The sequence below is a fragment of the Oratosquilla oratoria genome, chromosome 15 (genome assembly GCF_046742065.1).
Source record: "Oratosquilla oratoria isolate Oo_2021 chromosome 15, ASM4674206v1, whole genome shotgun sequence".
Taxonomy (NCBI): domain Eukaryota; kingdom Metazoa; phylum Arthropoda; class Malacostraca; order Stomatopoda; family Squillidae; genus Oratosquilla; species Oratosquilla oratoria.
Genome location: NC_134791.1, coordinates 39,619,999 through 39,637,705, shown reverse-complemented (window position 1 = coordinate 39,637,705; position 17,707 = coordinate 39,619,999). Strand labels below are relative to the sequence as shown.

The 17,707-nt window shown below is 40.1% G+C and overlaps 1 protein-coding gene across 3 annotated transcripts in view; it reads right to left on the bottom strand.

Moving 5' to 3' along the window:
• Window positions 1-7,039: 7,039 nt before the first annotated feature.
• LOC143033415 (uncharacterized) overlaps window positions 7,040-17,707 on the bottom strand; it is a 612,185-nt gene continuing 601,517 nt past the window's right edge. For 2 of the 3 annotated variants that reach the window (XM_076198822.1, XM_076198821.1), the window contains exon 7: window positions 7,041-11,855. In XM_076198822.1, coding sequence (XP_076054937.1) covers window positions 9,057-11,855 — 2,799 coding nt within the window. In that variant the 3' untranslated portion in view covers window positions 7,041-9,056. Of the gene's footprint in view, window positions 11,856-17,707 lie in introns of all 3 variants that reach the window. The other variant, XM_076198823.1, reaches the window with a different exon arrangement.

Here is a 17,707-nt window from a genome sequence, read left to right as displayed (position 1 = left end):
CATCAACTGATCTAGACTCCTCTCTGCCACCTCTCCAGTTTATGTTTGTCACTCTTCCATCCACCTCTGCTGCCCAGGATTCATCAAGCTCTACCACTTCTGATGATGAGGAGAAGGCTTCCTCGGGATTTTAGTAAGACTAGCCATGAAAGGTATGTGCGTTGCAGGATCGGGTAACTAGTGGCTAGTGTCATTCTACAGAGCCTCTTTTTTTGCTTTTTCATGTGGATATAGGCATCCCAGGGAAACCACTGTATAAAAAAAAATAATGCATCTGTAACACTACCTCTTTTGATGGTGTGGAAAAGTGTTATATATTTCACAATATAGGCTAGGCCAAGGCTACTCTCCCGCATTAAATTAAATCCTATTAAAACATAAGTCTGCTATCCGATCATTTGTTATTCAATCTGGTTTTCAGGAATGACACCTAATCGTATAGTGGGGGAATCATATTATATATATATATATATATATATATATATATATATATATATATATATATATATATATATATATATATATATATATATATATATATATATATATATAAACAGGAGAAGGCAGGAGATAGGAGAGAGTGGAGAATGGTTGTGTATAGATGATACTGTGATGCAAGGAAGGGAGGGTGGGGGGTTAGGATGTGGTTATTTGTGAATGATATTTTGACCCAACACAAAGGGCAGAGAGGTAGGGTTGCCAATGAAGTGAAGCAGCCTTGCTGAGCATGTGTTGTGTCCTGCTACATTGCTTCTGACCTAGGGCACTGGACAGAATACAGGAATGACCCATCATCCATGAGGAGTTAAGATGAGAGGAGGGAAAGGGTGGTGGATTGGAGTGGAGTGGCTGGGAATGAAATGGGAGGGAGTGGGTACTTGCCTTTTGACTTGGCTATCTCCCTGGTAAGGGGTAGAAAAGCCCTTGGAGTGTGTGTGTGTGCGATTCACCATGATCTTGGATCACATGTTGGACTCGTGATCAACAGTTATTAACCTCTTGGATGAGAGCTTAGAGCTCGTATGACCAATCTACGGGTAATACTGTGACCTTACACACACACACACACTCAACTCTCTGCCCACAAGAGTTGGAGTAACACCCTGCAGCAAAGCGATACTGAAAATATTTCAGCCCTGGGTGGGAGTCAAACCTGGACCGCCGTAGTGGCAGGCGAGAACTATAACCACAGTGCCATGAGGTGTGTGTGTGTGTGTGTGTATTTACCTAGTTGTATTTACCTAGTTGTATTTTACGGGAAGGGGAGCTATGCTCGTGGGGTCCCGTCTTCATATCTCATTTTATCTAAACTATTTTTAAATTCATGTATTGTTTTTGCACACACCACTTTCTCATCTAATTTGTTCCAACTGTCTATTACTCTGTGAGGAAAGCTGTTCTTTTTCAAATCTCTTCTATAGCTGTCTTTTTTTATTTTCTTTCTGTGTCCTCTAGTATTTCTGTCATCCCATTTTATCAGATTCTCTCTGTCAGTAATTTCTATGCCTTTCATGATTCTGTAAATAGCTATCAAATCTCCTCTCTCTCTTCTTTGCTCTAGTGTCTGTAGTTCAAGTTTTGCTAGTCTCTCTTCATATGATAGTTTTGAGAGTGTTGGTGCCAGTTTTGTAATTGCTCTTTGTATTCTTTCAAGTTTTTTATACATTTTTTTGTACTTGGTGACCATATCGTTGCTGCATATTCCAATCTTGGTCTTATCAGGGTGATTAGGATTTTCTTCACCATTTCTTCATCCAGGTATGTAAATGCAACTTTGATTGTTCTTATTAGATTATAAGTTTCTCCAAAAATCTTATTTATATGTTTCTCAGGTGACATATTATTCATAACAATGACTCCCAGGTCCTTCTCATTTTCTACTTTTTTTATTCCTTCTTCTCCCAATTTATATGCTCCTGTTATTGTTTTTGCTTTTTCCAAATTCCATTATACTACACTTTTTTGTATTGAACTCCATCTCCCACTTCCTACTCCATTCTTGTACCTTATTTAGATCTCTCTGTAGTGATTCACAATCTTCTTCAGTTTTCACTCTTTTCAGTAGTTTTGCATCATCTGCAAAGAAGCTCATATAGCTTTCTATTCCTTCATCCATATCATTAATATATATAGCAAACATTATTGGGGCCAGAACTGTTCCCTGCGGAACACCGCTTATTACTTCATCCCATTTTGAGTGCTGGTTTCTTATCACTACTCTCATTTTTCTTTCTTGCAAAAAGTCCTCCATCCAATTTAGTAGTTTGCCCTGTATTCCTCCTTCAGTTTCTAATTTCTTAAGCAACTTCTTATGTGGTACTTTGTCAAAAGCTTTCTTTAGATCTAAAAATGCACAGTCCGCCCATCCATCTCTTTCTTGTATTATATCTATTAGCCTTGAATAGAAACATATTAAATTGGTGACGCATGATCGTCCTTGTCTGAATCCAAATTGCCTTGGATTTAACACTTTGTTTTTTTCTAAATATTTTACCCATCTACTTTTGATAATTCTTTCACAAATTTTTGCTATTGTACTTGTTAGAGAGACTGGTCTATAGTTGGTAGGTTCTTCTTTATTTCCTCCTTTGTATATAGGTACTATATTTGCTTTTTTCCAATCTTCTGGAACTTTTCCTTCTTTCAAGGAACTATTTAGTATGCTATGTATTTTGTCTGCCAGTTCATTCCTGCATTCTTTCAGTATCCAGTTTGCTATTTCATCTGGTCCATGCGATTTTCTGACATCAAGATTACTCAAGTGTGTTAATATTTCATTCTTTGTTACTTCTATTTCTTCCATAGGGGGGACTTTCTCTTTCCATTCATTCTCTTCAGGTTGTATGTTCTCCCTTGTAAACACTGATTTAAAATGTTTGTTCATAATTTCCGCCATTTCCATTTCCTCAGTGTATTCAACTCCCTCCTGTCTTAATTTCTCCAAGTCTTGTTTGTTTTTCAGTTTATTGTTTACAAATCTGTAGAATAGTTTCGGTTGATCTTTACACTTTTCTATGATATCTTTTTCATATTTTCTCTTTTCCTCTCTGCACTTTTGTACATATTCATTTCTATAGCAGGTATATATTTTCCATTTTTCAGGTCTTCTGTCTTTTTTCCATCTGGTCCAGGCTTTGTCTCTTTTGTCTTTTAACTCCCTACAGCTTTTGTTGTACCAGCATTTTACATATTCTTTTTCCTGTTTTTGTCTTGGGACATACTTTTCCACTCCTTTTTTGTAAATTTTTGTCAAAATATTCCATTTCTCTTCCACTGTTGTTTCTTCTTTGTATATTTCTTCCCAGTTTTCCTTTTGAAAGAATTCTCTTATTTTATCAAAGTTTGTTTTTTCATACATCATTCTTCCTTTTCTGTATTGTTCATTTCTTTTCATATATTTTTCTTCATTAAGCTCCAGTTCAATCAATATGTGGTCACTTTTACTTATTGGTGTTTTATATTCAATTTTGTCCACTATTCTAGGTTCGGATGTAATTACTAGGTCTAGTTTCGATGGCTCTTCTTCATTTCTATACCTAGTGTTCTCCTGTATCCATTGTGTCATTGTATGGTCAGTAACCATCTCGAGTAGAGCGTTTCCCCATGAGCCGTCTCCACCCTTTACTGTCATTTCTTCCCAGCAGATTTCTTTGCAATTAAAGTCGCCCATCATAACTATTTTTCCTCCCTCTTCCATTATCTTGTTTAATGTTATCTTTGTGTCCTCTAACATACTTTTATGTTCACTCTCTTCTCATGAGGCTGTTTTTGGGGGCACATAATTTATCACAAACTTTCTGTTCTTCTTATCTCTGTCTTCTACTTCCATCATTATCATCTCTACTGTATTCTTTCCATATGTGACACCCTTCACGTTTATATCCTTCTTAGTCAGGAACATAACTCCACCCCCTTCCTTTTTCACTCTGTTTCTAATCCAATAATTATATGCATCATGTCCTACACTGTTGGGTGGTAGTGGACCTTTTAATTTTGTTTCTACAATTCCCATTATGTCTGGTTCTTTTTCTTTCAAATATTCATTCAGTTCATTCAATCCTGTTATTAATCCATCTATATTTGTGTAAGACACTTTTAGTTTTCTGCCACTTCCATTGTGTTCTCTGTTTCCCTTTTGTTTTTCTCTTGTATGTCGACTTTCTTTAGTTTCATATTCACTACTCTCCAATAGAATCTCTCTTTTTCTGACTCCGTTCTGACTCCGTTCTTATCCTTTGCTTCAAGTCTTTTCTGTTTTTCTTCCTCTCTTTCCTCTTTGTTCATTTCCCTTTTTATCCATACCTTTTTATATTGTTCACTTGTTGCTAGTTTCCCTGTTTTGGATAAGATATTCTCAGCCGTCGTTTGTGACCTGAATTTAATCTTGATTGGTCTGGTCTTGTCTGTACTATATTTCCCTAGCCTGAATTTCTCTTCGATTTGTTTCATTATTTCTGGTTCATCTTCCTGAACTAATTCTAGTAAATTTCTTACTTTTTCATTTTCCTCTTTGATTCTTGTGGTTCTATCTGGGTTATGTTTCTCTTCCATTCCTAATATAATTATACATTTCTTTTTGTCTGCTAAGTCTCTTACTATATTCTCCTTCTGTCTCATCACTTTAATAACTGAGTTTTCAGTTTGTTCATTCATTTGCTGTCTGATTATGTCAGTGAATGCAACTTTGCTATTTTCTTGAATTTTTTTCCAACCCTCCTTGTTCTCCTTATTATTCTCCTTTAACCCCTTCCATACGGTGCCGCACACATAGGCGTCATGGACTTAGATCTCAGTGGCAGCAACCAATGCCAGCCGTACGACGTGTCGTAATAATACTCGCATCATAAAATATAGTCACCGCTTATATCGATCGTTCTCTCTTTCACCCGCGAATTTTGAATACCACAGAGAATGGGATTCAGGGCACATTTGAGAGAATGTAAAAAAACAGGGGCGACTACAATAAATATAATCAAGACGCCGATATGGCAGCCTCGCGAATACACTCGCTCCCCATGACGCCTACGTGTGCGGCACCGTATGGAAGGGGTTAAGACTTTATTCTCATCTTTTACTTCTTTTAACTGTTTTTTTAATTCTTCAATTTCCTTAGTTAAGTTTTTGTTCGCCTTCTCTAGTTCTTCCAATTTTTCAACTCTTCGTATAATATTGTCAATATGACCGAACCTACGCTCCAAGTCCTCGATCATCTTATCGACCTTCTCTTCTAGTCTTGTCAGTCGGGGGGTGGGGGGTTTGTGTCCCCCCACCCTCTTTAAATCCCTGGAAAATATTCTCATCACTTTCTACTGTATTGCTCTTATCTATACTTCTAATCTTTACGTTTTTATTAGACATTTCATCGTCGCTCAGCTGGTCGGGGGGCCTTTTGTTTACCTTTCGCCTGTCTGCCTGGGCCAAGTCCTCTCCTTCCTCATTTCCTTCCATTTCCCTCAGTAATCCCTCCCCCTTTCCTCTTTCCCTACTTTCCTAATACTCCACGAGCAATTTCCCCCCACCCTGTAAATACAATAGGCACTTCTCTTTGCGTTGGGATCCACAAACTTCAATTCTCTTCAGAACGTCTTCTAAGCCGTCCATTCGTTGAAGTGTGTGTGTGTGTGTGTGTGTGTGTGTGTGTGTGTGTGTGTATATATATATATATATATAATACATATATATATTGGAGGGTGAAGTATGAGGCTGATTGGGTTACATTTAAGTGAAAGGAATTGCACCGGGTGAGAAGGCCAGATTGTGAGTAACTGACCATGAAAGTAACACTAGTTGTTAATCCCATGATATAAGACTGTGTGACTGACAGGATGTGTAGGGATCAGAGAAGGTGTGAGATGACAATTATGGGAATAAAATGTAAAATGATTAGATAAGAAAAAATTAGAATGTTTGGATGAACACATGGCTATGGTGACTGGATCCATGTCTGGTGTCAGAAACCATTTAGAACAGGATTTAATAACTGGATGACTATGTACTACTAGGACGATAGAATTAAGGGTGGGATGGAGGATTAAAGTCAAGGGAAACTAAAGGTGTGCAACTGTTAAGCATGGAAGTTTGTCTTACAAGGGAAGTTGTCTCTGTAGACAACAGGGCTTCTCTCTGTAGTGGCTACCATAAACATAATCAGTTATAACAAAACAATTAATACAATATATATACGACATCTAAAATAATATTCAGCATAACTAAAACTAAAATTAGATAGATAAAACTATCTTTATTCATGCATTAGTAATGTTAAAAACTTTTTGTCAATTTTTATCTTATCACAGATATAACATGGAGTGTTGTGAACCCCTTAACTGTAGATGCTAACCTAAATGTACAATAATAACCATTGCCATCTTGAGCAGGATCTTACTCTTCTATACCAATCTACAAGTGTTTAGAGACCACTCGTCCATTGTACCGAGGGCCCCGCAGCACAACACAGCAGCACAATACCACAGCACAACACTGTGGAGTGGGAGGCAGCAGAGTACAAGGAGGGGCATGTCATTCAACCTATTGTAATGTCAAGTTCCCCCCAAACACACACACACTCACCCACACACATGCACATACAAACTGAAACATACTAGCATAAGATATACATAGCACATCAATACATGCTCAGTTACAAAGACATACTTGGGAACAAGCATCAATGAGTCCAAATACATGTACACATACATGTGCACTGTTGCCCACATGGAAGTGTGGCGTACAAAAGGCTGAATCCACAAATGTTATGTCCCCCTGAAGGATGTGTGTGAGGATGCCCACATCTGAAGGGCCCTGCTACTGACACATCCTCAATGCCACACCACCACCACTGTGACCTACTGAGCTCTTCAAGTAAGCTAAGTTGGTCATGATTTGTATATGACATCACCTGGTTAACAGGCTGCCACTGCATCACTGTCCATTCTGTGGTACTGCAGTTTCAGCATACATACATACATATATAATATAATATACATATATATATATATATATATATATATATATATATATATATATATATATATATATATACACACACACATATATATATGTGAATATGCAGCTGTTTCTGTTGCAGCATATAATTATTTTTATTTTTATTTTTTCTTATTTTTTTTTTATTTTTTTTTTGTGAACTGCACACAATGACCAACAAAAACATCCACAGCATGTCTTTAGTTTTTATGTAGTAGCAAAGCTGAAATGGGTGGTGGAGTGGAGGGTGACCAGGGATTAAGGGTGATGAGGGGACTCTGGGTGGCAATGAGGGTCAGGTTAATGAAACAGTATAGAGATTAAGATCCTGGTTGTAATAATAGGAAGTACCAGGAATGTGGATAAACCACATCAAGAACATAAGGATAAGAAAAGGATATAAGTACTGGGAGTACTAGATAAACATAAATGACCAAAGACTAGGAGGGTTATAGTTAGGTATACTCTCAAGAAGCATTGTGGGAGTAATATCATGAAGCTGAAGAGGAAGAGTAGTACAAAATGATATAAAGAGTGCCTTCAGGTATATAACATAAATGAGAAAAAAAAGTTACAAGTAACAAAAGCTTAGAAAAAGGTGACTACATTGGGGGGAAAACAGTCATGCAAGCATCCTTATGAACTGAGGGTTTCTACTGAAAATTGTTGAAGTATACATGTTATGGGGCAGGCAAAGAAAATACGCAGGAATTCAAAGGAGATGCAAACAGCAGCAGACCTATTGGTCCTTATGGGGCTGTTTGCAAATTGAAAGGGAGTGTAAATAGTGAAAGCAGTCTAATGTTGAAGTGGGTCAAAAATGAGGTTTATGGGAATCAAAGGGAGGCCTAAATATGAAATGAATGTTGAGAATATGAAACAGAGATTTTGGAAGTCAAGGGAAAAGTACTTAAGAAATGAGGGTTTCTGCTGAAAATTGTGTAAGTATACATATTATGGGACAGGCAAGGAATACATTAAAATGGATCTAATGTGAAAGAGAGACTTAAGAAAGGTGAGAATGCAAAACAGAGACTTTGGAGTGCAAAGGAGAGATACCGATATAAAAGGGAGGAAGAGTAAAAGAATGGAAAGGATTTGGGAAAATTATGGAGAAGTGTGGCAAGTGCTCCTGCACAATATGACTGAATGTGTCACACCATTTGATGGTTATGAGCACTTAGCATCTTGTCAAAGCCCCTTGATGAGCTGACAACTACGTATCACAAAGTTGAGGTTAGGAGCAGCGGTGGGGGTTGCATAGACTCACACACGTCCGACGTCCTCTGCGTCAGGTACTTAGCAGCTTGGCTACTTGCCTTCCACACTTGTAACACATTCAGTCTCCTAAGGTCTACAGCACAATATAAAATGCCTCTTATCTTTACTAAAAGTAGACTAATACACATTAATAAACTCCCTTAATCTAGATAAAAGTGTCAAAGCAAATCACCAAGCATGATTGATGTGAGAGTTGAGAGCTAACATTGAGATCAGGTCCAGCTAATGCGTGCAGTCGGCAGTTGTGCCCCTGAGTAAGGAGCAATACAAGGTACATAGTGCTTGGCCTTTCACTGTCCCTTATCTTCAGCTGCCATCTTCATCCACTCCTCCTGACAACATCTACAGCTTATTAAATCTCCTATTGTCCACCAAAAGGTGCTTCAGCACTTCACGTGCTCCACAAGCTGCTTTCCCTCTATCGAACTATCTGGTACTATATGAACATTCACAGAGCCTTTCCTGCTCTATGAAAACATCCAGGAAGCTTTCTGCAACAATATTTACCTTTCAAGTAAATGTAACTTTAATGCTGCCCTAGCTTCAGGCAACCTTTCTGTGTAATATTACATCAAGGCAGCTTTCCAATGTATTTCAATGAACATCCAGGCAGCATTCCAATGCAACTTCAGAATGTTCAACTGGCCAACCAATACAATGCAGGAAAAGCAAGTCCTGGCAAAGAAAGAGTCCACTCCATCTCAGACATCAAGGCCTTGTGTGCCTGTGGCCCCTGGAATTCCTTACACTACTGGTGGTCTAAGGTACTTGGTCCAGGAGGCAGGATGATGTCAGTCCTTATTCACATCCATGACCAGGGAGTTGAACACTTCTTGATCCCCAAGATCATCCAGAGTTGGCTGGAAGTCTTCCTCAAGATGAGAGGATGGAGGATCTCTTGTGTCCAGACCACTATCCATGTTAAGGGTAACAGTGGGGCGTGTGTTCAATGCATTCAGGGTCAGCTGGGAATTGGCAGTCAGCATTGGCCCTTGACAATTTGTAGTCTGGATTGAACAGGATGTTGGGATACTGGCAAGATGCTGCTGTTGCTGCTGCTGTTGTTGCTGCTGTTGCTGCTGCTGTTGCTGTTGATGATGTTGTTGTTGTTGCTGCTGCTGTTGGTCAATGCAGAGATTATTTTGCTCAACGAGTACTGAAGAAGAAGGATCAGTATTGTAGCTGCCAGAAAATGGATCAATGTTGGGCGGCACCTGGAGGGGATCGGATAGAGCAGCCAGATCACTTGATGATCCATGATTCAATGAGATTGAATCCAACTGGTCAAGGGAAGATTGACCAGTCTGGTCTGATCCAAGATTAACATCTAACATAGGTTCCAGGTCAAGATTGTATGATTCAAAGTCATTATATTCGCTTGGCACAGGGGTAGGTGCATATGAGGAAGGCTGGGACGGGAATGGATCTGCACTGAAGCTGAACTGCTGGCTGACAACTGGTGTGTTGGGGTGAGACTTAGGGAATGAATCCATATTAGATGATGACATCTGGAGCATCTGAAGCAGTGGTACAGACTGTGGCCGGTTAGGATTGGACACTGGTGGCTGGGTGTTGGACTGCTGACTATTGTTCATAACAGTAGACACCTCAGGGTCAACATGAGCGAGTGCATCAGAAGGGAAAGGAGGGGGCTGGGGCTGGTAGTGAATTGTAGGTCCCGCGGACATGTGGCGTCTCCTCAGGTCACCGTAGCTTTGGCCTGGTTGCTTACTCTTGAGCATCTGGTGCAGCATGGAGGGTGGAGGACCCTGTAGTCCGAGCGGGTCATGAGGGTGATGTACAGACCCATCCTGTACCAATGGGGACAAGGGAGCTGAAGAAGGTGATGGGGGTACACTACCAGAGGAATGGCGGGATCTAAACTTTCCACCTCTGCGTCCACACAGTTCACTGTCTGGTCCATAAGGTGCATGGCGGAAGGTTGGAGCCCCCGATGAGTGACGTGACCTGCAGGTGGGTGTGTATGGATTGCGTGGGTTCTGGCTGGAATTGTGGCGTGACCTTGGGAAAGGCAAGGGTGTAGGGATTGGTGACATGAAGGGTGTGTTGGGTTCTGATATGACAGGGTTTGTTGGGTTATCAGGAGTGAAGGGTGTACTCCTGGGAGTAACATATGTTGAACTTGTCTGGCCTGAGTTGTGTCGAGATCGAGGAAGTGGCGTGTTCCTTGGGGACATGAAAGGACTCACATTGGCACTTGAGCATTGGGACATTCCCTGGGGCTGGTCTGTAGTAATGGGTGTAAAATTGAATGCTTTTCTACGTGTATTTGGACTCGGAGGCACTGGTCCAACTGTCTGCCCCCCAAGCAATGGATTCATGCCTTCATGGCCATCGGGGATTCTCTGAAAGCTGACCCGTCTTCGCATAGCACCAGGGCCAGCTGAGTCTTGATCCAATAACTCTCCAGCTATCTCTGAAGTAAGAGCTCCTGATGTACTACCAGAACCTCCTGCGGCAGAGCTTCCTGGCAGATTCTTCTGCAAGAGCTTTCGAAGTTCTGATAGCTGACTTGACTTTTGTGCATCATCCATGTCTCCTGTGTTCTTGTTAAAGTACTGCATCAACTCCTCCTCTGCTTCATGACCACTTGTATTGACAGTCTGTGTTCCATCTCCTACTGTTTCTACTCCAGTGCTTAGCTGGGTCTGAAAGTCTTTAAAATTGCTTCGTGCTGTGCTGTTTTGTCTCTCTTGAGCTCTGTTGAGCAACTCTCCCAACTTGTTGCTTGACTGTGAAGTTGCTGTTACTGCAGTCAGGCTACCACCTCCACTCACTGTACCAATGCCTCTGGGAAGCTGACACACTTCAGTGGCTTTGGGTTGGATAGGTTTGTAGCGTGTTTTGTTGCTTGTGTTTTTGTTCACCCCCTGTGGCATTATGAGAAAAGCTTTCTTGCTGTTATTATATCTTGGTATAGCAACTTTATTAGAGCTTATGTTACCGTCACAGTTTGCATTGGTCACTGCATTACCACTGGCACCACTGTTTTTGTTCGCCAACTCTGACTCATGGCTAATATTGGTTATAAAACTAGAGTTCAGGTTGCCATTCTTGACGTCCATGAATCTGTCACTATCTGTAATGGAATCTAGAAAGTCTAAAGTGTTGTCTTCTTGTTTGATTGGTGTGAGGCCCTGGCGGAACTCATTGCCACTGAGGAGCATGTCACCACCACCATTAGCACCGTTCGGAAGCTCATTGGTATCACAGTCGCCGTTGTGGACACTGGAGGGCGGGGCCGCAGCCAGAGCTTTGCTACTTAGGCTCACAAGGTTGTTGTTTTTCATACTACAAATGCTGTTACTAACAGTTGTCAGACTACTCATAGTGGTGGTGGTGTTTGTTGTGATGCTATTTGCTGTGTTGTTACATGAGAGACTACTGAGGGTGTTAGTGGTTGTCATAGAATTAAGGCTGTGGTTGGTTATTGGGATTGTGATGGATGAGGTGCTGGAGGTGCTAGCATTGCTGTTGGTGTCACCCGATGGGTTCCGTGAAGAAGCTCCACTACGCCGCCTTGACTTCGAGCGTTCAGTGGGTGACTTGGACATCATTGGCTGCTGTTCCTGAAAATGAGGAAAAAGGAAAAGAATTACTGTTTTTGAACTGGGACATAAAAATGAACAGAAAATGCAAACTGCAAATATCTAGTTTTAATACTCTGTATTGCAGCAGGTCTCTCCTAGTGTCCAAGCCTCAAAACACTCAATCTACTCAACACATTGGTATGCTTAATAGATCTTTAATCAATTGGTCTTGTTCCTGATCTCTCTGGCAAAAGACCCACCATTTCCAGGTAACCAGCAAAGAGCCACTGCACAGCCCCATAGATCACTCAGTGAGGATATATTGTGTTGTTATCTAGAGATGGTTTGTGTGGGGTAGTGTAGGATAAGGTGCTCAGCATCCTCTGTGTGATATTTGCATCTAGGACACTTTGATTTTGTGGTCAGGCCTATTCTGTACTGGTACTGCTCAAGTCAGCAAGGCAACAAGACATACTTTCTTGATTCTTGGTATCTCTTTTCCAGGCATTATGACCTTTATGCTTCCGATGGGATCCCCCTTACTCAGAGAAGCTAAGATGTTCTTACAACCCTCATTATAGGAGTTTGTAATGAACTAGTTCCTTTTGTGAGGTAGAAGCTCAAAGGTAGAGGGAAATAGAGTACATTGCGGGTAACAAAGTAGGACAAAGCATTAATGTAGAGCAATATGTCAGTGTAAGACGAAATATCACTTTAAGATAATGTCAGTAGAGGTCAAAATATCACTTTGGGATATAATGTCAGTAGTGGACAAAATGTCACAGTAAGATTAATGTCAGTGGAGGACAAAATATCACTTTAGGATGTGATGTCAGTGAAGGAGAAAATATCACTGTAGGATGTGATGTCAGTGAAGGAAAAATTTTCTATGTAGGACAAATACTTTCTTCTCTTCCTCTAAAACCACCAAATACCAGCCTCCAGAAACATATTCATAACTATCCCTTTGAATCCTCTTTCCCACGAAAGGATAGTATTCACCTGGCCAGACTGTGATGTGGCCACCACCCTGCCCTTCTAAGCTACCAGAAGAGACTGGATGACTGCATTGTGGCCAAATGCCCAGGATATAACACTTCACCCCATACTATTCAACACATCATGGAAGACTGCATTATACATGATCATGCATGCAAACAACACAACATACACTCCATAAAGGATTTGTGGGAAAAACCCCGTTTCAGCCATGGCATTCCTTGGGGAGACGGGACTGCTAGGACAGACAGTCTAAGGAATGTCAGTGCTGGACAGAGTGTCAATGAACTACAAATGGCCAGTGTGGAACACAATGACTGAGAGGGACAAAATGTCCATGAGGGACCAAATGTCCATGAGGCACCAAATGTCAATGCAGGACCAAATGTCAGCGTAGAGCAAGGTGTCAATAATGGACAAAATGACAATGTAAGGCATGATGTAAAAAATCACGAGTCAGAAAGAAATAATCACAAGTTTCTAAAAACCATATACTTTAATGCTCGCAGTATTAGGAACAAATTCGAAGAAATCTAGGTATATGTCAAAAAAGATAATTTTGATATGACAGGAATAACTGAGACATGGTTAAATGGTAAAGAGTTCAAAGCTGAGGTAAGATTTATGAAGAAATGGAAAAGCTTCTGTCTCTTTGCATTGACAGGCAGAATTGTCATCTTGTTTTGGTAAGTCAGGAACTGGTTCTGGAGAAAGAACTGTCTTTGTTTGAAGATCTGAAGAAAAAGTATGTAGATGAGAAGGATGAAGAGTTCAAAGCAAGTCAAGGTTTGTTTATGAGATTTAAACAGTGCCATAATTTCCTGAAAAAAATTGGTGAAAGTTCATCAGGTGATAAAGTTGCTGCAGTGGAATTTCCTTGTACTTTAGCAAGGATCATTGAAGAAAATGGTACTTTAGCAAGGATCTTTGAAGAAAATGGGTTTCTACTTGAGGTATTCAATGTCAATGAGACAGGATTGTACTGGAAAAAATTGCCAGATTGTTCATTCATTTCCAAGGAGGAAAAAACTATCCCAGGCTACAAGGTATCAAAAGAACTTTGGACCTTATTGTTGAGTGGTAGTTGTGCAGGTGACTATAAGCTACAACCACTGCTTGTTCATCATGCACAGGAACATTATGCACTTAATAACATAGTCATGGCATATCTCTCAGTTATTGGGCTGCTAATCCAAAGGCCTGGGTGGGAGTAGTTATTTTTGAAGAATAGTTTTTACATCATTTTGTACCTGAAGTAGAAAAGTATTGTAAGGAGAAAAAGATTCCTTTTAAGATTCTGTTTCTCTTAGATAACGCTCCAGGCCACCCACAAAACATTGGAGATTTTCACCCTGACATTACCATCATCAACCTCCCCCCTAACACTACATCTCTATTGCAACCTATGGACCAAGGGATAATTGCAATCTTCAAGCACTACAACATGAATCATACACTATGTCAAGCTATTGCAGCAATTGACCTGAATGAGTCTATCACAGTCCATGACTTTGGAAAGGATATGACATCTACAAAGCAGTAATGAACATATCAGCTGTATCGAATGAGATTCAGAGCACGGCTATGAATGGCATATGATAACAGCTATGCACACAATTTGTGTAGAATTACAAGGGCTTTGATGAGGCTGCCAACAACAAATCCTTGGTGACGTTGAGCAGCAAGTTGCAGATGGATTTAAACAAGGAAGATTTCATAGACCTATTTGAGAAAGATAAGGAGCCCCTGACAAACCAAAGAGTTGATGGAACTTCATGAGCAACAAAATAAAGAAGAACAAGAACCAGACTCCGAGCCTCATCACTGTACCATCAAGAAAATCCAAAAGGCATTTGTACACATGGATAAATGTCTCCCTTTATTTGAAGAGATAGATCCAAATACTCAACACTTTTCAAAGGTTATGGGGGGTCATCATGGAGTTTTTGCACCTCATAACTTTATCCTTGATGAGAGAATGAGCAAAAGAATTCAAGGCTTGGTAAGTTTCTGAAACCGAATCCCTTTACAACATAATTTGTCTGCTGATAATTTGCGTCCTGATGATCCTCAGCCATCAACTCCTATAATGTAACATCCTCCTACACCAGTCCTAGCAAGCAACATCATCATGCATCAGGTAAATTTAAAATTGGTTTTTACTTAATTGTTTAAAATTATTTTATTCCGAATACTGTTACAAATGTATGTGTATCTGCATAATTCTTTTATTAAATTTATGTGATCTCATGGGTGCTGTGTCAGCTGATATGTACTTTGATATGAGAGAAAGAGTGAGAACCAAGCTTGGGAGAATGTGTTTGCACAAGCACCAAGATTTGGACGTGTGTGCCAATTGAGTTGTGGTTGAGATCTGCCTATGCCTTGTATTTTGTGCCACTGATAACTATTCTGCACCATTGCTAACTGTGCAATGTGATAACTGTGCCTTAGTAAAGTATGAGAAAATTATACCAGTGCCTAGGCTTACTCTTCTGACACATGAATCAGAGTGTGTGTGCGTATGAAGCAGCTCCCACCAGCTCCACCCACAATGGAGTGCTTATTTGTGGTTTAGTCTGGTTATTTTGACTTAAGTCACTGTTCAATGTAAGTCATGACCTGTGGAACCAATTAATGATGTGTTTAAGGTACATAATTGTAAGTAGTTATAAGAACAGTGTACTCAACATATAGAAATATGTTTTAAACATCTTGCAAGACTGCAGGCATTGTAGAGAAGTTCGTTTTATGTGTATAGCCAAACCATCCATGTGATGTGATTCATCTAGTGGTGTGGTGAAAGTGGAAGAAGTAGGAGTGACATTCTAAATGCATCTTGATTTGAATGTGTTGAAAGACTCAAATGTCCCTAATATATTCCTTAACCCCTAGAATACAATGATGCCTACAAAAGCATCATGAGGCACAAGTGAGTATATGAGGATGCCAGCATTGGTGTCCTAATATCTATTTTGTAGTTATAACTGAGTGATCCCCTGTATTCTGAGAACAGGCTTGATTGCATTTTCTGTGCTTATAAATATTCTGGGTAAAAGAGAATGAGCATAACACCTGTAACTTCTCCTTTTATGAATGGGGGGACGGAGAGGGGGGGTTGCCGATTTAATGAAGCGGCCTTGCTGTGGATGTGCTGTGTCTTGCGACACTACTTCTGACCCAGGGCAGTGGACAAGGTGCAGGGATGACCCGTCATCCAGGAGATGCTAAGATAAGAGGGAGGGTGGAGGGGTGTGGAGTGTATTCAGGGATGGAATGGGTGGGAATGATTTTATGCCTTTTCCTTTTTGGCTACCTCCCTTGTAAGGGGGAAAAAGCCTTGGTATATGTACCGGTATGTATGAATGTACGTATTGTGATGCATCATTGTATATGAGGCAGCTAATGTGTGAACAAATATTTGACTCATATTGAAAAAGTTAAGTGACCATTATGCCTATGCCAATATATAAACAACTCTGAAGGGTATGCATAGTTAAGAAGTAGATTTGAGTTGAGAAAGGAATAGAAAAGATAGAGAGCATAAAACAAGACAAAATGCAGATCCTCGAGAGACAGACATTATTTATTGGCTCTTAGCTGACTGTGAATGTGATGGAAGGTCCAGTCACCATACTATGTCGATTCTTCTGTCGACCCTCTATATCAACTTTAAGTTGATTATGAATGTGACAGAAAATTTCTTCACTGTCTTACATAGATTTTTCTGTCGATCCTCAGTATTGACTCTTAAGTCAATCATAAATGTGTCATAAGGTCCTGTCACTGTACTACATTGATTCTTCTGTCGACCCTCAATATTGACTCTTAATCAGTTGTGAATGTGACAGAATGTCCTCTCACCATCTTACATCATTTCTTCTGTCATCCCTCTACATTGGCTCCAAGTCAAACATGAATGTGAAGAAAGGACCCATCACCATCTTGAAGTCAGCTCATCACTGACCCTACACAACAATGTCCTAGCCTGAATCAAATTGTTGAACTTCCATCCTATGTCAGCTTTTAAATGATAGTTCTAAGTTATTACCAGAGGACTCTGAGAAAGTGATTGTTGTTCTCAATCACCATCATAAATAGGTAATTGTCTTACCTTCTCCAATATAAACTAAAATGTTTTATTATAAAATAACTTACAAGTGAAAGTGATAAAAGAAAAAATTATATAATCAGTGTAGTGAAACTCAAGAGAAGTATTATTCTCCATTTCTCATTTCCCCCAAAGGTGCCAAGATAGGCGGGAGGGAGGAGGGTGGAGGGGAGTGGAACATATGGGAAATGAAATGGGTAGGAGTGATTTCTATGCTTTTTTCTTTTTGGCTACCCTCCGTGTAAGGGGGGAAAAGCCTTGGTATATGTATGTATGTACTTCATAATTACTTTTTTATTCTTAAATAAATAAGGTTTTATAATAAATTTTTTGGAAAAGGTTAAAAGTTCAGTATATTTTCTCCTTCCCTCTGATTTGATAAGACAGACATACCTACATACACCAAATGCTTTTTTCCCTTACAAGGGAAGTAGCCAAAAAAACAGATATAAAATCCACTCCCACCCATTCCATCCCCACATACTCCACTCCAACTGACCCCACTCCCTCCCTCTTATCTTGGCTCCTATGGGTCCTCACTGCATCTCACCCACTGACCTGGGTCATTTTAAATCGGCAACACCCCCTCTCTGTCCTCTCATGCAGAAAAAGAGAAGACAGGGAGAAATCCCTTCGGGCTGCATCAATTTATTTTTTCACACATACTCCATTCTACCTCCACCTCCACTCCTCCCTTTCCTGCCACATTTGCACCCAAGTATCTAAAACTATCCACTTCCTCCAGTCTCTCTCCCTTCATATTCACTTCCAGTCTGATGCC